The following is a 22,777-nucleotide window of genomic DNA, read 5'->3' as shown; positions in this document are numbered from 1 at the left end:
AGGCTCTCATGCAAAGAAAGGGATGCCCTGCTTGTGGAATATGCTTGGGTATAGTATGTTTTACAAATATGTTTATATTAGGAGAAAAATCATATTAAGATGTCAATGAATTTTCATGAGGACTTCCTTTCTGAACATAAAAATGTGTCAACTAATTTGAAGATCTGAAATTAGGAAAATGAGAAACTGAGAGAAATCAAAATCGGCAGATTCAGCCATTACTGATTTTGCCGCTTATTTTCCAGGTTTTCTTCTGCAACCTTATGGGGGGGGGGGAATAAAAATAAAACCAAGACACCAGAATAACATAGTAGCTTTCATTCTTATCAGTTCACGGAATTACAGAGATAGCCACAACTTTGACTTGATCTTCTTGAGAAAGGAAATGGTGAAGGGCAGCCAAAGATGTAAGAATATATATATGCTGGTCTATGTTGAAGTACTTCAGGTGACTTTAAGACTTTTCTATATATCTTTATTGCAGAAGTCACTGTCACTGCAACATTTTAGGATGACTTTGGTGTCATCAAAGCTTCCTTCAGCATTGCAGTCTTCATTTCTCCAGCATCCACGTACAATGGAATATAGGTTTCCACCTAAGGAAGGGGGCATGGAAAAAGAGTGAGCCGTGCTATTTTTACCATAATAATTAATCATTCCTATTATATGTCTAGTCGCCATATACACCTACACTGGGCTACTAATTTTCAGGGGCTGGGCAGAGGAGGAATGGTTACTGATTAGGCATTGGTAAACCTGGTTTCGGTGACCCTGGAGGGGTTGATGTGCATCAGCAGGGCTCCCGCTACTGATGGTTAACCCATGTGAGACTTCCTGCAGGCAGACAGGAGTCAGATATAGTTGGTTCAATTCCAATCCCTAAGCCAATACTGCTCACATTGGCTAACCAATAAAGTTGTGGCCTAAATTTTGCCCATATATGGTGTCCATCTGTCATTATTCAACATAAGGGCGAAGCCTCGGGGTCTTGGCATGCAATTACATTCAGTCGCAAGATAGCATTGGAGTGGGGAATGTTTTTATGTGTGGGCATTATTTATAAACTTTAGTAGGAACAGTTCTGGATCAGGATCTGGAGCAAATATGAAATGTTGTAACTCATTCAAATTAATTTTAAAAATAGGATTCATAGTTAATTATATACACGTAAATGCACTTATAATTGTGGGGTTGTATCTATTACAGCTTCTTATTTTGTCCACAAGTGGGCTGATAGGACCACACTGCAGTCTCTTTGATCCTCTTCAGGGGACATGATGTTCTCTTGGATTCTTTTGGAGATGTCTCTTCATGGGGATAAAAGGAAGCCTCTTCTCCAGTTTGCTGAAAGCCAGTGTGACTTGAGCTGTGCTGTGACCACAGAACCCTCTCGATTCCAAGATGGCCCCGAAGAATCAGATCCTGCTCCTTGCAATATCTGCCTTTCTCCTCCTCACATCTGGAGGTAAGGTCCATTGACAAGGGATCGGAGAAGGATTTTCTTTTCTTTTCTTTTGTAAACTAATAAATCTTTAATTTTTTTTAAAAAAACCCACCACATAAAATCACAATATAAAAACACAAGATAAGTCATCAAAATAAAAAACAAGAACAAACCCATAATTCCCCCCTGACACATTTTAAAAGGGCATTGCATGTCAGTCAGTGAAAGGCCTGTTTAAAGGAGGACCATTTTTGCCTGTTGGGATTTTTTTTTCCCAATAAATTTTTATTAGTTTTCCATACAATTATACATTTTAAACCAAATTTTAACAAATCATCTCTTTTTGAACTTCCTTCAGTGTCTCTGACAATCATCCATATTTATATCCTTAATACGCATTCCCTTCATACGTACTGCCATTAAACTTCCCTTCTCCTTTTATTTCATATTAACAATACTTCTTTGTTTTTACAGTGCCTCCTGAAATCCCACTAGCATTGTTTTCACATCACGCACATTTTTCAGATAATCTACAAACTTTCCCCAGTCTTCGATGAACTTTTGGTCTCTGATGTATCTAATTTTCCCAGTCAGTTTGTCCAATTCCGCATAGTCTGTCAGTTTCATTCTTCATTCTTCTATCGTCGGTATTTCCTCTTGTTTCCATTTCTGGGCTAACAAGATTCTAGCTGCTGTAACTGCATATTGAAAGAGTTTACAGTCTTTTCTTCTTATTTCCTTTCCTGTGATCCCTAAAAGAAAAGCCTCTGGTTTTTTTACAAAAGTATATCTTAACATCTTTTTCATTTCATTATAAATCATTTCCCAAAAACTTTTCACTTTCTTACATTCCCACCACATATGGAAGAATGTTCCTTCTTTTCCTTTACATTTCCAACATTTGTTACACGTCTTATACAACTTTGCTAGTTTTACTGGTGTAATGTACCATCTATAAAACATTTTCATAACATTTTCTTTCAACGCCATACATGCAGTAAATTTTACATTCTCTTTCCACAGTTTTTCCCAATCATCAAATTGTATGTTATATCCAAAATCTTTGGCCCATTGTATCATTACCGATTTAACTTCTTCATCTTTCGTATGCCATTCCAACAATATCTTATACATTTTTGACAAAGTTTTACATTCATTGTTTATTATATCTGTTTGGAATTTAGAATCTTTTTCTACATAACCACTTTCTTTTAGATCTTTTTTAAACATTTCGTTTACCTGGAAATAATGCAACCAATCATATACATGATCTTTAACTTGTTCATATGGTTTTAGTTTCCATTTTCCTCCTTCTTTAATTACCAATTCTCCATATGTGATCCATTTACCTCTCATATTATTTTTTTTTACACTCATAACCTCCAACGGAGATAGCCAATGTGGAACTTTTGGTTCCAGTAAATTTTTATATCTTTCCCATATTTCTATTAGCGAACTCCTGAAAATGTGGTTTCCAAAACCTTTATGGACTTTCTTCTTATCACACCATAGATACACGTGCCAAGCAAATCTGTTATCAAAACCTTCAAGATCTAGTAACTCCTTATTTTCTAATTTTATCCATTCCTTTAGCCAACATAGGCATGCTGCTTCATAATATAATTTCATATCTGGTAGGGCGAAGCCTCCTCTTTCTTTTACATCTGTCAATAACTTATATTTTATTCTTGGCTTCTTCCCCTGCCAGATATACCTTGAAATCACTCTTTGCCATTCTTTAAAAATTCCTATCCCCTTTATAATGGGGATAGTCTGAAATAAGAATAACATCTTTGGCAGTACGCTCATCTTTATCGTAGAAATTCTACCCCAAAAAGATAGTTTCATTCTACCCCACACCTCCAGATCATTCCTTATTTCCTTCCAAACCGGAATATAATTATTTTGATACAAATCAATATTTTTGGGAGATAACCAAATTCCCAGATATTTTGCCTTTTTCACCACCTCTATCTCCATCTGTTGCTGCATTGTTTCAATCTTACTTTGTTCCATATTTTTGCAATCATTTTAGTCTTTTTCTTATTCAGTCTAAATCCGGCAACCCTCCCAAATTGTTCAATCTCATCCAATACCTCTTTTACACTTTCTATTGGTTCTTCAATTGTTATTACCAAATCATCGGCAAAGGCTTTAACTTTATACTCATTCTGACCTACTGTCACCCCTTTTATTTGTTTATTTTGTCTAATCGCATTTAAAAAGACCTCCAGAACCCTTATAAATAACAATGGCGAGAGCGGGCAACCTTGTCTTGTTCCTTTAGATATTTTTATATCTTCTGTAATTACGCTATTAACTATCAGTTTTGCTCTCTGTTCTGTATAGATTGCCTTAATACCATTTAGAAACTCTTTTCACACAGGATTTTCACACAGAAAGCAATTCCTAAGCGAAGACCTGGCAAAGAAAGGAATCTCATTTCAAAAAATGGAGAAGACTGGTTGTTCCACACGTAAAAATGGCAGGGCCAATTTAGGTGTCATATTTGTTTGTTGTAGAAAAACATGAGGGAAATTTAGCCAAATATTCAATCCAATCCAGCTGTGTGTAAAAAATTCTCTGCTGAAATTCAGTGGCGCAGTACAGGCAAAAGTAAATTATAAGGTAGGTTCCAACAAAGCCAGCTGTTAGTGCAAGGATTTCTGCCTCAGATGCAACCTGTTGCTTAACACTGCTCAGTGCTCATGGACCATGTCCAAGACCTCTCTCCATTCTGATCACTTCCTCTGGTCACTCAACCTTTTTGTTCCTTAGTGTTCCTTAACAACATTCATGTTCTTGTCTGTCAGCCCACTCGACCTCACAGCTTAAACTTCCCTGTTATGTCTGAACAGGACCTTCCTTCTCTAGTCAAGTGTTCTTCAAACTTGGATCAGCAGATGTTGTTGGGTGGATAACATCCTCTCAATCTCCCTAGTCAGCTTAGCCAAGGGTCAGGGTCCAGAGATGATGGGAGCTGCACTCCAACAACATTTAAGGATCCATAGTTGAAGAACAATGCTCTTGTTCCTTTGATCCACAGACTTCAGTCAAGATGAGTTTCTACTTCCTCACAAAAGCTAAATTATATAGGCAGTGGCATGACAGTGACTCAGCCAGAAGGGAAAGCCCAGGGATGATGAAAATGGGTGACATTTCACCTGGATGACCTCTAGCCTCAGGGTTTCTTTTCTGCTGTATACATGAAGTATTGTAATAAAATTTGTCAGCTAAGGTTGTTTGGTCCTTTCTTAGCTGAGATTTGGGTTGGCAAGAGACTTTATCATGTACATTTTGTCTTCCCAAGCAGATGCTTTGTTATGTACAAAAGGCAAAACCAATGTTGTAACCAGTGTGGCTGGTAAACGAACTGTCTGTAAAGTGCCGTCTGGACCACATGCCTGCTATACTGTGCAGGAGTTTAGAGGTAAGCTATATTCCGGAGCTCCAACTGCAGATACCCAAACTGTTGGAACTCATCTCCCCAAACTTTCTCTTCTTTTGTTTTAATAAAACAAAGAGGGAATTCTTGCTGCAAAAATACTAGTGTTCTCTCAAAAGATGGTGAGGGGGGAATACAGTCCCAGAAGCCCACTGTTAGGCCTCTCCTTCTTCCCTCCTATTGAAGCCACACAGCACAGTCTCAGATCCTCCCACTTTGGAGGATTTGAGCCTGGATGGTTGGTTTTTGCACTTTCATGAATGTCTTCCTTGCATGCAGGGAATCTTTTTGCAAAGCAGCAGAACTGCACAGGATCCTCCCACATAACTGGTAGCATAAAGACAAGCTAGACTGATCTTGCATGGTGCACGCCTTGGTCCAAAGTACAGCATGTTTGTCTTGGGCCAGGGTTAAAGTCCTCTCTGAGCAGTGGACCCTTTTCCCCTTATCTCATCTGTGGAGGAAGGAGAATGTGAGTAGCTTACTCAAGGTGTATCTCATGAGGACATGCAAATTTTAGACATCTTATGTTGGCTGGTTTTAAGAGGGGGGGGACAACCCACCATCCACTTTATTTATTTATTTATTTTTAATTGATTTCTTGACAACAACAAAAAGTGTAAACAAGCAAAACAAATTATCAGAATTTTAAACTATATAGCATCACAGCCTGGAAGACCAAAATACAAAGATACAGTGTGCCTCCAAAGGGACAATAAAATATGAACTCGAACTCATATAAAGATTCCTTTTACAAATAATAAAGAGTATTCGCCATCTGTGAGTTCCATTATTATTGAGAATAAAAGTTAAATATAGCCTTTAATGAGCCAGCCATTTGCATATACTGACGACACAAAGTGATCATGTGAATCAGTACAAGTACTGTATAGGAAATAAAATGTATGAAATATATGAAAAAAGTCATTTGAGCTGTGCCTTTAAGATACTTTAGTTTATGAGATACCTATTCAAGAAGGGCAATTTGTCAAACCTTTTCTTTCCTTATTTTCTCTCTGGATCTCGTTCTAGGAGGAACGCTGGCTGCAATACAGCAAGACTGCTGTTTCAACTGTAAGCCACCTGTAACTAGTACATTTTGTGATACCAAAAAGGAATATCCAGAACAGAAGGTGGCCTTCAAAATTAACTGCTGTGACGACCGTGACTATTGTAATATTATTGGAGATGGGCAATAAACCTAAACATGCATGGACCCTTTCCTTTCGACCACTTTTTCTTTCTCCTAATCATATTTCATAAAGATCCCACAGGTAGAACCTGTGAAACACACTCTTTATGAGACTGCATCTGAAGATAGAGTGAAACCTTCAGTTTCTTGAACAATGTAGTCACCTGGTCATTCAATTTGTAAACTTTGCCAAGGCTCAAGCATTTTTGAAGGGAGATACTTTAGTTTAAAATGAATTATAGTAATTAATATCTATTCCAGAAGTAATTCTAAAGCTGGCAGAAAAAGCTTATTGTATGGTCCTGAAACACCTACATTGGCTCCCAATATGTTTCCGAGGACAATTCAAAGTGTTGGTGCTGAATTTTAAAGCACTACATGGCCTTGACCTGAAAGAGGGTCTCCATCCTCATCGTTCTGCCCAGACATTGAGGTTCAGCTCCAAGGGCCTTCTGCTGGTTCTTTCACTGCAAAAAGTGAGGTTACAGGGAACCAGGCAGTAGTGGTGCCCACCCTGTGGAACGCCCTCCCATCAGATGTCAAGGAAATAAACGACTATTTGACTTTTAGAAGACATCTGAAGGCAGCCCTGTTTAGGGAAGTTTTTAAGGATAGATGTTTTATTTTATTTTTAATATTCTGTTGGGAGCAGCCCAGAGTGTCTGGGGAAACTCAGCCAGGTGGGCGGGGTATAAATAAATAAATGATGATGATGATGCCCTTCATGCCTTAATTAGACATAAGCATGTTGGTTATGTGAGGCTGGTTATCCCACAATTTACACTTTGGGAAACAATACGCAACCAGATTCAGAGTCCTCCTTCAAAATTCACTCGTCTCTGAATTTTGCAATACAAGTAAAGTGCACAAAAATGTATCAACATAGGCATGTTCTCCAACATGCTGAGTCCTAAAATTAGGACACACATCTTCCCAGCTGTGCTGCCATGTGAGTCATGCGACCACACAAGATCGTGGCAATGGAAAAAGTGGGCTTTTTGGAGGCGAGATCTTGGTGTGAAATCAAGGTGCCCAAAATAGCTAGCAGGCTCTCATGCAAAGACAGGGATGCCCTGCTTCTGGAATATGCTTGGGTATAGTATGTTTTACAAATATGTTTATATTAGGAGAAAAATCATATTACGATGTCGATGAATTTTCATGAGGACTTCCTTTTTCAACAAAAAAAGTGTCAACTAATTTGAAGATGCGAAGAATGGATTAGGAAAATCAGAAACTGAGAGAAATCAAAATCGGCAGAGTCAGCCATTACTGATTTTGCCACTTATTTTCCAGGTTTTCTTCTGCAACCTTATGGGGGGGAAATAAAAATAAAACCAAGACACCAGAATAACATAGTAGCTTTCATTCTTATCAGTTCACGGAATTACAGAGATAGCCACAACTTTGACTTGATCTTCTTGAGAAAGGAAATGGTGAAGGGCAGCTAAAGATGTAAGAATATATATATATGCTGGTCTATGTTGAAGTACTTCAGGTGACTTTAAGACTTTTCTATATATCTTTATTGCACAAGTCACTGTCACTGCAACATTTTAGGATGACTTTGGTGTCATCAAAGCTTCCTTCAGCATTGCAGTCTTCATTTCTCCAGCATCCACGTACAATGGAATATAGGTTTCCACCTAAGGGGGGGGCATGGAAAAAGAGTGAGCCGTGCTATTTTTACCATAATAATTAATTATTCCTGTTATATGTCTAGTCACCATATACACCTGCACTGGGCTACTAATTGTCAGGGACTGGGCAGAGGAGGAATGGTTACTGATTAGGCATTGGTAAACCTGGTTTCGGTGACCCTGGAGGGGTTGATGTGCATCAGCAGGGCTCCCGCTACTGATGGTTAACCCTTGTGAGACTTCCTGCAGGTGGGCAGGAGTCAGATATAGTCGGTTCAATTCCAATCCCTAAGCCAATACTGCTCACATTGGCTAACCAATAAAGTTGTGGCCTAAATTTTGCCCATATATGGTGTCCATCTGTCATTATTCAACATAAGGGCGAAGCCTCGGGGTCTTGGCATGCAATTACATTCAGTTGCAAGATAGCATTGGAGTGGGGAATGTTTTTATGTGTGGGCATTATTTATAAACTTGAGTAGGAACAGTTCTGGATCAGGATCTGGAGCAAATATGAAATGTTGTAACTCATTCAAATTAATTTTAAAAATAGGATTCATAGTTTATTATATACACGTAAATGCAGTTATAATTGTGGGGTTGTATCTATTACAGCTTCTTATTTTGTCCACAAGTGGGCTGATAGGACCACACTGCATTCTCTTTGATCCTCTTCAGGGGACATGATGTTCTCTTGGATTCCTTTGGAGATGTCTCTTCATGGGGATAAAAGGAAGCCTCTTCTCCAGTTTGCTGAAAGCCAGTGTGACTTGAGCTGTGCTGTGACCACAGAACCCTCTTGATTCCAAGATGGCCCCGAAGAATCAGATCCTGCTCCTTGCAATATCTGCCTTTCTCCTCCTCACATCTGGAGGTAAGGTCCATTGACAAGGGATCGGAGAAGGATTTTCACACAGAAAGCAATTCCTTAGGGAAGACCTGGCAAAGAAAGGAATCTCATTTCAAAAAATGGAGAAGATTGGTTGTTCCACACGCAAAAATGGCTGGGCCAATTTAGGCGTCATATTTGTTTGTTGTAGAAAAACATGAGGGAAATTTAGCCAAATATTCAATCCAATCCAGCTGTATGTAAAAAATTATCTGCTGGAATTCAGTGTCTATATATGTATGCAGAAAGCCGGCACAGTACAGGCAAAAGATAAGAGTTCATTAAATCATAAGGTAGGTTCCAACTGAGAATGTTTCACCCCTCCCATTGCAAGAATCTGCTGACAATGTTTCAGAAAGGAGGGGGCGAATTTTGCTCATCGCTTCTTCCGCTCCAGCCTGTGGGAGTTTGAGTGTATATAGATAAGGTGACTGCTCAAGGAGCTGTAACACTCATGCAGTCCAGTGTCTCCGATTAGTTTTTAGTTAGTTTATGCAGTAGCTGTAGAGAATAAAAGAAGTTATACTTCAGAGCTGTCGTTCGTGTGGTTCATACCTGCTGTGCTCCACTGACTTTTGGAACTGAGTTTGGTGCTCACATATCTAAGTTGTGAGTCCACAGCACTTAGACCTGCTCCCTGCAGTGGAAGGTCTCTGGAAGTGCTTTCCCAGCTCACCTGGCCCAGTCGGGGCTGAAGAGGTTGAGCCCAGTTGTTGGCACTGGCTCAAAGGCGAAGCTGACACCAACAAGGTCATCTGTTAGTGCAAGGATTTCTGCCTCAGATGCAACCTGTTGCTTGCTCAGTGCTCATGGCCCATGTCCAAGTCCTCTCTCTATTCTGATCACTTCCTCTACTCACTCAACCTCTTTCTTCCTTAGTGTTCCTTAACTACATTCCTCTTCTTGTCGTGCCAGTTGAAGCTGGCACAGAACAGGCAAAAGACAGGAGTTCAGTAAATCATAAAGTTGGTTCCAGCAAAGCCATCCCATTAGTGCAATGATTTCTGCCTCAGATGCAACCTGTTGCTTGACACTGCTCAGTGCTCATGGCCCATGTCCAAGACCTCTCTCCATTCTGATCACTTCCTCTGGTCACTCAACCTCTTTGTTCCTTAGTGTTCCTTAACAACATTCATCTTCTTGTCTCTCAGCCCACTCAACCTCACAGCTTAAAATTCCCTGTTATGTCTGAACAGGACCTTCCTTCTGTAGTCTAGTGTTCTTCAAACTTGGGTCAGCAGATGTTGTTGGGTGGATAACATCCTCTCATCCTCCCTAGTCAGCTTAGCCAATGGTCAGGGTCCAGGGATAATGGGAGCTGCACTCCAACAACATTTAAGGATCCATACTTGAAGAACAATGCTCTTGTTCCTTTGATCCATGGACTTCAGTCAAGATGAGTTTCTACTTCCTCACAAAAGCTAAATTATATAGGCAATGGCATGACAGTGACTCAGCCAGAAGGGAAAACCCAGGGATAATGAAAATGGGTGACATTTCACCTGGATGACCTCTAGTCTCAGGGTTTCTCTTCTGCTGCATACATGAAGTATTGTAACAAAATTTGTCAGCTAAGGTTGTTTGGTCCTTTCTTAGCTGAGATTTGGGTTGGCAAGAGATTTGATCATGTACATTTTGTCTTCCCAAGCAGATGCTTTGTTATGTACGAAAGTCAAAACCAATGTTCTAACCAGTGAGGCTGGTGAACGAACTGTCTGTAAACTGCCGCCTGGACCACATGCCTGCATTACTATGCAGGAGTTTAGAGGTAAGCTATATTCCGGAACTCCAACTGCATATACCCAAACTGTTGGAACTCATCTCCCCAAACTTTCTCTTCTTTTGTTTTAATAAAACAAAGAGGGAATTCTTGCTGCAAAAATACTAGTGTTCTCTCAAAAGATGGTGAGGGGGGGATACAGTCCCAGAAGCCCACTGTTAGGCATCTCCTTCTTCCTGCCTATTGAAGCCGCACAGCACAGTCTCAGATCCTCCCACTTTGGAGGATTTGAGCCTGGATGGTTGGTTTTTGCACTTTCATGAATGTCTTCCTTGCATGCAGGGAATCTTTTTGCAAAGCAGCAGAACTGCACAGGATCCTCCCACATAACTGATAGCATAAAGAGAAGCTAGACTGATCTTGCATGGTGCATGCCTTGGTCCAAAGTACAGCATGTTTGTCTTGGGCCAGGGTTAAAGTCTTCTCTGAGCAGTGGACCCTTTTCCCCTTATCTCATCTCTGGAGGAAGGAGAATGCGAGTAGCTTACTCAAGGTGTATCTCATGAGGACATGCAAATTTTCGACATTTTATGTTGGCTGGTTTTAAGGGGGGGACAACCCACCATCCACTTTATTTATTTATTTTTAATTTCTTGACAACAACAAAAAGTGCAAACAAGCAAAACAAATTATCAGAATTTTAAACCATATAGCATCACAGCCTGGAAGACCGAAATGCAAAGATACAGTGTGCCTCCAAAGGGACAATAAAATATGAACTCATATAAAGATTCCTTTTACAAATAATAACGAGCATTCGCCATCTGTGAGTTCCATTATTATTGAGAATGAAGGTTCAAAATAGCCTTAAATGAACCAGCCATTTGCATATACTGACGACACAAAGTGATCATGTGAATCAGTACAAGTATAGGAAATAAAATGTATGAAATATATGAAAAAAGTCATTTGAGCTGTGCCTTTAAGATACTTTAGTTTATGAGATACCTATTCAAGAAGGGCAATTTGTCAAACCCTTTCTTTCCTTATTTTCTCTCTGGATCTCGTTCTAGGAGGAAAGCTGTCTGTAATACACCAAGACTGCTGTCACAACTGTAAGCCACCTGTAACTAGTACATTTTGTGGTATCAAAGACGAATTTCCAGAAAACGACGTGGCCATCGAAATTGACTGCTGTGACGACCGTGACTATTGTAATATTATTGGAGATGGGCAATAAACCTAAACATGCATGGACCCTTTCCTTTCAACCACTTTTTCTTTCTCCCAATCATATTTCATAAAGATCCCACAGGTAGAACTTGTGAAACACACTCTTTGTGAGACTGCATCTGAAGATGGAGTGAAACCTTCAGTTTCTTGAACAATGTAGTCACCTGGTCATTCAATTTGTAAACTTTGCCAAGGCTCAAGCATTTTTGAAGGGAGATACTTTAGTTTAAAATGAATTATAGTAATTAATATCTAATCCAGAAGTAATTCTAAATAATAATAATAATAATAATAATAATAATAATAATAATAATATCCCTCCCATGTTTCTATAAAAGGACTGCCAGCTCCACTTGAGCAGTTTCCCACTCTCTCTCCTGTTGTCAAGAGGACATTCCAAGGAGATGCCCCAACAACCCTGATAGAATCATCTGTCTGTTCTGAGCATGCCCAGACCTGTTTTCATGAAGGCAAGATCTCCCTAGCTTACAGCATGCAGAGAACTTTGTGCATGCTCTGGTAACCAGAGAAGCAACAGGTAGCACAAGGTCAGATGTATGTGATGCAGAAAGTTGCACTGGCAGTAAAACTTGGTTTTGTTACCAAGTGGTGAAAGCTTCTAAATTATTGGTATATGAACTCAAGAATGGCTGGTGAGAGTCTTGTGGTTCAACTGGTACAACCAGCTCAAACCTCTTCACACGCTGTGATTCTCAGGTAGACTGAAGGGGAACAATAGGCTTGATTAACATTCCCTCCCAAAGTAAGCTAAAGCTGGCAGAACAGCTTACTGTATGGTCCTGAAAGACCTACATTGGCTCCCAGTATGTTTCCGAGCACAATTCAAAGTGTTGGTGCTGACCTTTAAAGCACTACACGGCCTTGACCTGAAAGAGTGTCTCCATCCCCATCGTTCTGCCCAGACATTGAGGTTCAGCTCCAAGGATCTTCTGCTGGTTCTTTCACTGCAAAAAGTGAGGTTACAGGGAACCAGGCAGAGGGCCTTCTCAGTAGTGGCACCCGCCCTGTGGAATGCCCTACCATCAGATTTCAAGGAAATAAATGACTATCTGACTTTTAGAAGACATCTGAAGGCAGCCCTGATTAGGGAAGTTTTTAAGGATTGATGTCTTATTGTGTTTTTAATATTCTGTTGGGAGTAGCCCAGAGTGGCTGGGGAAACTCAGCCAGGTGGGCGGGGTATAAATAAATTATTATGATGATGATGATGCCCTTCATGCATTAATTAGACATAAGCATGTTGGTTATGTGAGGCTGGTTATCCCACAGTTTCCCTGGAGGGTCAGTGAGAGAGTAAGCATGGCAGAGTGCGCTATATTTGACTCCACCAGAGCATTTACATAGCACTGGCCTCCTACCTCTGATTCATCCTCTGAGTAATTTGCAGCATCACTGCTGGAAAGTCAGGTAAACACTTCTCCTCCCTGAAGGCTGCCACCTGCACATTCTGAGCCCCCAAAGAGCAATAGAAATGTGAGGTGGGCATGAACCTTTTCAAAGAATTCTGAACATCCTGGTGAAGAATGATGGAGACATGTCAGGGAAAACATTTAGACTGATGTGCAAACGGTCAGTGAAGCGAGGAAGCGAGGATTGGTTAAACACTGAATTAAAAAGCACATCTCCACAGAACTGAGAGATTGCCAAGCCAATTTCTGGATTCTAAGCCTTCATCTCTCGCTGCTTATAGCCACGTTGTAGCAGGAGGCTGGGTGCTGAATGTGGTCCTCTCTATATGGCCTCCCAGATTCTTCTTGGCCAGTCCTTCTCACCAGGCCATGCCACCATCTCACCTGTCTTTGCTCTGCATCCTCTCTCAGTCCATTTTCCCATTTGGAATGTGTCCTACAGCTCTGGTCATGCTTCTACCTCCCAGGAGAGAGGAATGAGAAATATAGCCTTGTGTAGACTAGACCCCCTGGTCTGGCCCTGCCCATATAAAAGATTATATGGTCCTAGCCTGTAAGTTCAACCCATAAAAGCAAGTAGAGCCTATCTTCACATTCCCTCTCTCATTCATTCAGCACAATTTTAGGTTTGGGGAATGGTGGTTTGTTGGTTTGCTTGTTTGCACAGTTAGATTTATGTTACAAAGAAGTTTTATAGATTGATTTGAGGGGGGTTTTAATAATAAAGTGGCATATAAGTTGTATGAAATTAACTAAAAATAAGCACACAGAAGCCTTCTTAAGTATATCTGTAACACCTGTGAGGTTTGTGCCTAGCGGTGGGGGAGAAACTTAATTCAGTTTGCATTTAAAGGTGAATATGCCAAATTTACACTGTGGGAAATAATACGCAACCAGATTCAGAGTCCTCCTTCAAAATTCACTCATCTCTGAATTTTGCAATACAAGTAAAGTGCACAAAAATGTATCAACATAGGCATGTTCTCCAACATGCTGAGTCCTAAAATTAGGACACACATCTTCCCAGCTGTGCTGCCATGTGAGTCATGCGACCACACAAGATCGTGGCAATGGGAAAAGTGGGTTTTTTAGAGGCGAGATCTTGGTGTGAAATCGAGGTGCCCAAAATAGCTAGCAGGCTCTCATGCAAAGACAGGGATGCCCTGCTTGTGGAATATGCTTGGGTATAGTATGTTTTACAAATATGTTTATATTAGGAGAAAAATCATATTACGATGTCGATGAATTTTCATGAGGACTTCCTTTTTCAACAAAAAAAAAGTGTCAACTAATTTGAAGATGTGAAGAATGGATTAGGAAAATCAGAAACTGAGAGAAATCAAAATCGGCAGAGTCAGCCATTACTGATTTTGCCACTTATTTTCCAGGTTTTCTTCTGCAACCTTATGGGGGGGAAATAAAAATAAAACCAAGACACCAGAATAACATAGTAGCTTTCATTCTTATCAGTTCACGGAATTACAGAGATAGCCACAACTTTGACTTGATCTTCTTGAGAAAGGAAATGGTGAAGGGCAGCCAAAGATGTAAGAATATATATATGCTGGTCTATGTTGAAGTACTTCAGGTGACTTTAAGACTTTTCTATATATCTTTATTGCACAAGTCGCTGTCACTGCAACATTTTAGGATGACTTTGGTGTCCTCAAAGCTTCCTTCAGCATTGCAGTCTTCATTTCTCCAGCATCCACGTACAATGGAATATAGGTTTCCACCTAAGGAGGGGGCATGGAAAAAGAGTGAGCCGTGCTATTTTTACCATAATAATTCATTATTCCTATTATATGTCTAGTCGCCATATACACCTGCACTGGGCTACTAATTGTCAGGGACTGGGCAGAGGAGGAATGGTGGAGACTGCCTCCCCAGCTTGACTCTTCCAGGGAGGAGGAAGAAGACAGTTCAGAATTACAACAAGGGTTTGAGGGAGGTCACAGCTCAGAGGCAGATGAGGGGAAAAGTTGGGAAATAATGGGAGAGGAGAAGGAGGAAGCATCAGGGGGCGACAGCTGATGGACACTGTGTCTTTAGAAAGCATTCCAGATCCCCCCTGAACCCAGCAAGCCTTGAAAGTAGGAGAGCAAAGAGGACAGAGACAATGAAACTGACAAATGAGGAAGAGACGAGGGGTGGAGATTCACTCAGGACAACGGCATTATCCAAGAGGCTGGATTCTATAGGCTCTCTCTGTAAATACTGAATAAAAAGAGGATGGTAAGAAGTATTCCCCTGTCTTTGTACATTCCTGGGCAACCAGCCGGGAGTCCTTCTGTGAAGTGGGACTATTGTCCTTTGTTCTTTCTCTTTGCTGTCTGATGCTTGAGAGAGAGGGAGCCATGTTGCAGTGCTCCATGTGTGTTTATTTGTAAATAAAGTAGATTAGCCAAAATGCTGAGTTGCTGATGTCTGTCACGCAAGTTGCACAAACTTTGCAGATCCCCGAGTGTGTCGGTGTCAGTTGGCATCGGTCACTGTGATGTTCGGGCTGAAGAAAGCTTTTGAAGTTCCTGAATGATCGACCAGGAGGGAGAGAACATACCAGGGTCCTACTTGAGTGTAGGACAAGCTCCTGACAGGCAGAGGTTACAACCTCCCCTCCATCCAAGACTACAATGCCTAAACTGCCACTTGAGCAAATGCTTACTACTAAATGGCTCACGTCGGAAGCCAAGACCTTAAACCTCCCACCAGGTCAGCCAACTACACATTAGTTCCCTCATCGGACAGGTGCACCCCATCTTGTTGGAATGAGGCCTCTCTGTTGAAGGTGATATCAGTGGGCTTAGGATAACCTACCTTTGTAGATTCTGGCTACATTGCAGTTTTTGGTGTCAGGGTCAGCTTTGCAGGTTTCAAAGCCATCGTATTTTTGACATGTTAGATCTGGTGGCATAGACTGGCATTGTCGACACAGCAGAGTATCTAAAAGACACGTGTTTATAATAATAGCTATTCGAAAACAAAGCTTCAGCTGAGAATGAAATACACATGCCACACAACCACATTTCTTGCAGTTTTCCCTACAAAGAGCAGAAATGAAATTCTTTAACTGATCTTCCAAATAAAGTTTCTCAATAGATATCCATAGAGTTAGAACAAGAGCACAAATGGGCAGCTATATTAACAGGCAAAGCATGTAAAAGTTTAATGTGCATAAAATGCTATGTTTGTGTGTATTGTGTATAGAGGTCCTGCGCTGCCCAGATGACAAGACACCCCCTTTCGGCCTCGCTGATGTGGTCCAAAGGAAAGCAAAACAATATATATTTGGCACCAGCTTGGCTGCAGGAGTTGCCGGAAGGATATCAGAGCCAACCATCTTAGGGTCTCCAGTCTGGATTTTTGCAGGGTTTACCCCTTAGCCTTTTCTTCTCTCAAATATGTCCTGCAAGGTGGCAGGTACTAATTTTTCTTTTCTTGGAGCTTACTTGCAAAGACTTTCAGTGTTTATGTTAATCAGTAACTCATCGCTTAGAGTTTGGATCTCTCTCTGAAGTTGCTAGCATATTGAAGAAGCAATTTTCCTATCTGACTCTTTCTATGGGACCAGAGAAAGAATAGTTATTGGATGATATTAAGAAGTAAGAACTTAAAACTGGACTACATTGCTAGTTGTTTAAGAGCAATGAGTTGATTTGTATTTTCAACATTTTTGTAACAAATTTAAAGGCAGGTTGCAGTAAAACTTTGGAATTCTTTGTTGGTTTGAAGAGCTTATTGATTCAAACTCTGTACAATATATTTATTTGATTTGATTATTGTATACTTATTGTTATGACCTTACATGTTATGATTTCCTCCTTGTTCTCTACCTTCTCTCTCTCTATATATAGATATATATATTGTACCTGCACATAATTCATATACAGTGGTACCTCGGAAGTCAAACGGAATTAATTCCAGAAGTCCGTACGACTTCAAAAATGTTTGGAAACCAAGCCACGGCTTCTGATTGGCTGCAGCAAGAAGCCACAGAAACCGCGTCGGATGTCCAGGTTCCAAAGAACATTCACAAACCAGAACACTCACTTCCGGGCTTGTGGTGTTCAGGAGCCAAAACATTTGAGTCGCAAGGCATTCGTCAGCCAAGGTACGACTGTATATCTCTTTCTTTATTGTTGATGAGATTAAATAAATCCTATGAGGGGAATCCAATTTCTCTCCAGGCTATGAAAATTTTGGTTCTATTTCAAAAAGAGGAGTCGCTATTTATGTATTACACGCTTGCTGAAAAGTCTTTATCCTGTGCCTTGCCAATGGAACTTACCTCCAGGTGTGAGGAGCAGGAGAGCACAGATTGCAAGGAGCAGGATCTGATCCTTTACACTCATCTTGGAATCAGAAGGGTTCTGGGTCAAAGCAAAGCCCTAGCTCATAGAGGTAAAAAAACTGATCTCCGCTCCCTGCCCTGTGGAGTAGGCAGTTCCCTTTAACCTCTCTGATAACATGCATGCACAACCCACTAGAAGATACCCTGTCTTTATAAGATGGGGAAATGAAAGGGCAGTGGACCATAACCTGGCCACATGAATATGAGATATGAAATATGAGATATGAAAGCAGGAGAGAGAAAGAGCTTTGAAAGCTTTATTGTTTGTTCTTTTGTTCTCTAAATGTTCTTTGATGCTTCTGGGTGCACTCATAAGTTACACTTCATGGAATTCATTGAAATCAACTATACATAATAGTGCAAGTAAATGTTTATGGACAGGAGTTGGATCATTATGATCAATGATATTTCAGTTTCTTGGGACAGGCTGAGCTGTGCATCAACTGAGCATTCACCCTACGTACAATGTGCATGTAAATGTCCTCCTAATCACAGATACCGTATTTTTTGCTCTATAAGACCCACTTTTTCCCTCCTAAAAAGTAAGGGGAAATGTATGTGCGTCTTATGGAGTGAATGCAGGCTGCGCTGCTATCCCAGAAGCCAGAACAGCAAGAGGGATTGCTGCTTTCACTGCGCAGTGATCCCGCAGTGATCCCTCTTGCTGTTCTGCCTTCTGAGATTCAGAATATTTTTTTTCTTGTTTTCCTCCCCCAAAAACTAGGTGCGTCTTGTGGTCTGGTGCGTCTTATAGAGCGAAAAATACGGTAATTGATGGAAAGGAGAAATGTGCCAATCTTAACACAGATTCTTCTGAGAGACCCCTGCTTCCTTTCATTGTGAAATATTACCCTTTGGATAAGCTACATTCCCCACACCCTCCAACATTCCTCAGATGAAAATAGGCACATTTCTTGCTCCCCCCAACTGACCCTCCTTGACTCTCTATTTTCTTGTTCCCACCCACCACAGAGCACTTCCAATCCAAAAAAGGCAAGTGCCACCATCTCTACACCAACGGGGCACAACACACACACCCTCCTGAGAAATCCTGATTTTATTTTTATTTATTGAATTTATATATCATCCTATACCTGGAGGTCTCAGGGCAGTTCAAAAGTCTTTGGTGGATTTAGAAAAAGAGAAACACACACCAGTAAATAAATTTTAGAAAAGGGTAAGATTATTTTATTTTTTTTATAAGATATTTATTAGCATTTTCCATTTTATACAAACAACAAGAAAAAAAAGATTAAAAAGAAAAAATAATAAAAACACATAAATTCAAAGCTTATTTTCCAATAACATCTTTCACTGACCTCCTCATTCTTGTATTCCAGTTCGAATTGTTTATCCAGCAAATCCTTATCTCCCAGCATTGCAATTAAACCCCTTATTTTCTATCCATCTTCTTATATTATTGTAACTTAAACTCTTGGTTATATACAAAGAGAAAAGGGACCATTTTTTCATAATCTTGTTACCATTACAGCTAGAAACCAATTAATTTCAATCCTGCATCATTCAACATTCATTAATATTGCAATATTTTTGTAGATAGTCCTTGAATTTCTTCCATTCTTCTTCTGCCGACTCTTCTCCCTGGTCACGGATTCTGCCAGTCATTTCCGCCAATCCCATAAAGTCAATCAACTTCGTCTGCCATTCTTTCCAGAGTGGGTAGATCTTGCGTCTTCCAATACTTTGCGATGAGTATTCTTGCTGCTGTTGTGGCATACATAAAGAAAGTTCTATATTAGAAAAGGGTAAGATTAGATGTGGACGCACAAGGCATAAAAAAAAAAAATCAAGACTCTTTGCCCTCTACTCCACTTCCCCCCTTTTCCTGCCCAGGGCTTGCCCTCAGAACCAGTGCCTTGGAAATAATACATGAACAGAAACGCAATTATTTCTTCAAAACTTGCTTGGGTAAAGTATGCATATAATGAAGACTCAAGACAGATTACAGTAGGTGAAAAATCACACAAAAATGCTGATGATTTTTTATGAGGACTTCTTTCTGTAAAAAAAAGATAAAAGTCACAAACTGATTTGGAAATGTGCAGAAGTAAATTTAAGATTGGGAAATAGAAAACAGAGAGAAACTGTGTGGACCAAAGAGGGAGATCCCAGGGGCCGCGCTTGCCTTAAATGAGGCAAGCCACACACCCCGAGCCAGTCGATTGGCTGGCTCATGGGATGACGCGGCCCCGAGAATTCCCCTAATCGCGCGGGGCTGAAAACCAGCCTCTGCGCGTGTGCTGGGGGCATGAAGCCCGCAACACCACTCCTCCTTATGTCGGAAGTGGCTCTACTATTATACCCATCTTACAGATTAGCTCAAATTGATGTCCCATTTTTCTAAGCCATAGTTCCATGGGTATCCTGTGAAGAACTGCTGAGCTCTGAACCAGCACAGAGAGAGTTGCAAGCATGAGCAAGGATTTAGCTTCTCAAAAGTTTTAAGAGGGTTTGCGGGGTGGTTATAATTGCTTATTTAAGAAAACAGTTATAGAATCACATGGCTCTTGTTCATTCTTCATGCTTCTTGTGAAATTGCCATATGAGTTAGTGAACACATTATTTCATAATTGCAAGAAGCAGAAGCCGTTCCTTTGAGGTCATCTTGGAATCTGGAGGTTAATGGGACAAAGCAAAACCCAAGTCACACTGGTCTTCAGCGCTCTGCAGCAAGAGTTTCCTTTTATCTCCATGATGATACGTTTCAAAAAGAACCCAAGAGAATACCACGTCCCCTTAAGAGGATCAAAGAGAAAGGGGCTAGGCCAATGAAATACAATCACAGTCATTAACCCTATCATAGTATCCATTAATTTTTGAGTGCTATTGTAAATTTATCTGAATAAATTATAACAGTTGATATCTAATCCAGAACTGATCCTAGTAACATTTGTAAATAATGCCCATTTTTCATTAAAAAAACAACAATATTGTGACACATCTGAACAAAACCATCAGTTCCTATTACAGGGATCAAAGAGGAAAGGGAGTGGACCAAGAAATCATAACTGGCCCACTCATGCACAAAAGGGAACAAGAGCATTGGCCTTCAGCAAACTGGAGCAGGTGCTTTCTTTTCTTCTCCATGATGATGCATCTCAACAAGAAGCCAAGAGAGCATCTTGGGTGAGCCGAGAAATCATAATTGGCCCACTCACAGACCAAATAAGCAGCATGTTGAATACAACCCTACAATTATAATCATTAACCATACATAGTATTGATTAACTCATGAATGCTTTTAGAAATTAAACTGAATTAATTAATTATTTAATTAATTAAAAATTAACTAAATCTTATCTAGAACTGATCCTAATTAAGAAGAAAAAGCGAGAGCCAGCCCAAAGAGTAAGGGCACATGCATGCTTTAAGTCAGGTGGCCTTAAGTCCTTTCTATATATATTCATTGCACAAGTCTCTGTCACTACAGCATTGAACAATGAGATGGCGACCATGCAGGCCTTCTTCACCATCATAGTCTTCTTTTCTCCAGCAGCCTCGTGTGGTGGATTCTTGTATTCCATCAAAGCAAAGCCCTGACAGAGGAAGAAACACTGGTGCATGGCATCAAGGGAGGAAAAGGAACTGGTCTACCCTATCCCCACTGATAGGGTAGACCAGTTCCTTTTCCTCCCTTGATGACATGCATGCACAAGCCCCTTCAAGGACACTCTGCCCTTGTAAGGAGGAGAAGTCATAAACTGGCTACATAAACATGAGATTACAATGTGAATGAGGGAGAGTGAGTCTTGGAAACTTATGCATTCATATAGTGCACTTCCTGGAGTTCATCAAAATTAATTATATATGAAAGTGCATTATTATGAGCAGGAGTAGGAACATTATTTCAGTTACTTGGAACAGGCTGAACTGTGCATACACTGTACCTTTTAGTTATCTTCACACTATGTACAATGTGCATTTAGCGTCCTCCTAATTTCAGATCATTGGTGGAAAATGGAAATGTGCCATTCTTAACACAGCTTCTTCTGAGATCCCCTCTGCTTGCTTTCATTGTGAAATATGCCCTTTGAGTAAGCTATATGCATGGCTTGGTGCTGGTGCTGACCTTTAAAGCCCAAACAGCCTCTGTCCTGTATACCTGAAGCAGCCTCTCCACCCCTATCATTCAGCCCAGACACTGAGGTCCAGCACCGAGAGCCTTCTGATGGTTCCCGCACTCCGAGAAGTGAGGTTACAGGGAACCAGACAGAGGGCCTTCTCGGTAGTAGTGCCTGTACTATGGAACACCCTCCCATCAGATGTCAGGGCAATAAGCAACTATCTTCCTTTTAAAAGACATCTGAAGGCAGCCCAGTTTAGGGAAGTTTTTAATGTTTAATGCTGTATTATTATTATTATTATTATTATTATTAGATTTATCCCCTGCACCAATAACCCCATCTGCACTGATTGCAACCTTGGGCATTTCGTGCAATGAGTGCAAGGTCTGTGTTTGGTTTGGCTGAGCATCCCATTACAAAGTTAGCAGTTAATTTTTTGTTGGGTTTAAGATTCAATTGAACTATCCTTGATTGCTTACATTAGAAGGAAAGTGTCTGGCAGGTATGATGGACAGAACAATTTTTACAAGTTGTTTGCACATACTGCCATGGCAGTAGGGGATGCATTCCTTGGAGACTGGACCTGCTGCGCTTATAGATCCTGCCACCCAAGGCAGTTACCTCACCTTGCCTCAAGTATGGGCCAGCTCTGGTAAGTATGTATAAGCAAATCAATCACAGCTTTGCAATTTGTCTGTGTTGCCTTGTTTGTTTGTTTGTTTGTTTGTTTGTTTGTTTGTTTGTTTGTTTGCCCTTAGGGCTGGGAAGCAATCCATTTTCTCAGCTCCTCATTTTTCCCATCTTAACTTCAGTTCTCCTGGTCTCCACATAAGTTGTTGATTGTTTTCTTTGAAGGCCTCATGAAAATTTACCAGTATTTTAGTGCAGGTTTTTCCTAAGAGGAAACATTGTGTGTGATTGCCCCTGATATAATGCATTGTTTTCAATAATGCATGCATTTGATGCACACTTTACCATAGTACAGTGGCACCTCGAGTTACATACGCTTCAGGTTACATACGCTTCAGGTTACAGACTCCGCTAACCCAGAAATAGTACCTCGGGTTAAGAACTTTGATTCAGGATGAGAACAGAAATCGTGCGGTGGAAGCAGGAGGCCCCATTAGCTAAAATGGTGCTTCAGGTTAAGAACAGTTTCAGGTTAAGAACAGACCTCCAGAATGAATTAAGTATGTAACCATAGGTACCACTGTATGGGCATTTTAGTACATATGCCTGACCTCTCATTAAATAACAATTCCCTGGGTTAGGATGGACTCATTCTTCTAACATTACAAGGGGAATTCAGATGGGAGAGTTTTGAGAAGAAGATTAGCCTCACACTGAA

The 22,777-nt window shown here is 40.5% G+C and overlaps 2 protein-coding genes across 5 annotated transcripts; one reads left to right on the top strand and one right to left on the bottom strand.

The window, feature by feature from the left end:
- Nucleotides 1-1,260: 1,260 nt before the first annotated feature.
- On the top strand, nt 1,261-11,587 carry LOC310758233 (uncharacterized protein). Of its 4 annotated transcripts, none has more exons than XM_083604155.1 (3): nt 1,261-1,465; nt 4,755-4,874; nt 5,922-6,105. In XM_083604155.1, the coding sequence occupies exons 1-3, from the start codon at nt 1,402-1,404 to the stop codon at nt 6,086-6,088; spliced, it is 351 nt and encodes a 116-aa protein (XP_083460281.1). In that variant the 5' UTR covers nt 1,261-1,401; the 3' UTR covers nt 6,089-6,105. The 4 variants fall into 4 exon arrangements, with proteins under 4 accessions (XP_083460281.1, XP_083460283.1, XP_083460282.1 ...); XM_083604157.1 differs by lacking the exon at nt 5,922-6,105 and adding an exon at nt 11,404-11,587 and having other exon boundaries at nt 1,280-1,465; nt 4,758-4,874; XM_083604156.1 differs by lacking the exons at nt 1,261-1,465; nt 4,755-4,874; nt 5,922-6,105 and adding exons at nt 8,467-8,595; nt 10,262-10,378; nt 11,404-11,587.
- A 3,011-nt stretch (nt 11,588-14,598) lies between these two features.
- LOC310759212 (secreted protein of Ly-6 domain 1-like) lies at nt 14,599-17,345 on the bottom strand (the record flags this gene model as incomplete). The annotated part of the gene is made up of 3 exons (XM_083606149.1): nt 14,599-14,729; nt 15,811-15,936; nt 17,282-17,345. The coding sequence occupies 3 exons, from the start codon at nt 17,343-17,345 to the stop codon at nt 14,599-14,601; spliced, it is 321 nt and encodes a 106-aa protein (XP_083462275.1).
- Nucleotides 17,346-22,777: the final 5,432 nt, after the last annotated feature.

The sequence above is a fragment of the Podarcis filfolensis genome (assembly GCF_964270895.1).
Source record: "Podarcis filfolensis genome assembly, chromosome: 3".
In the NCBI taxonomy this organism is placed as follows: domain Eukaryota; kingdom Metazoa; phylum Chordata; class Lepidosauria; order Squamata; family Lacertidae; genus Podarcis; species Podarcis filfolensis.
The sequence above is the reverse complement of the archived record's forward strand: the minus strand, read 5'-3'. Positions and strand labels throughout refer to the sequence as shown.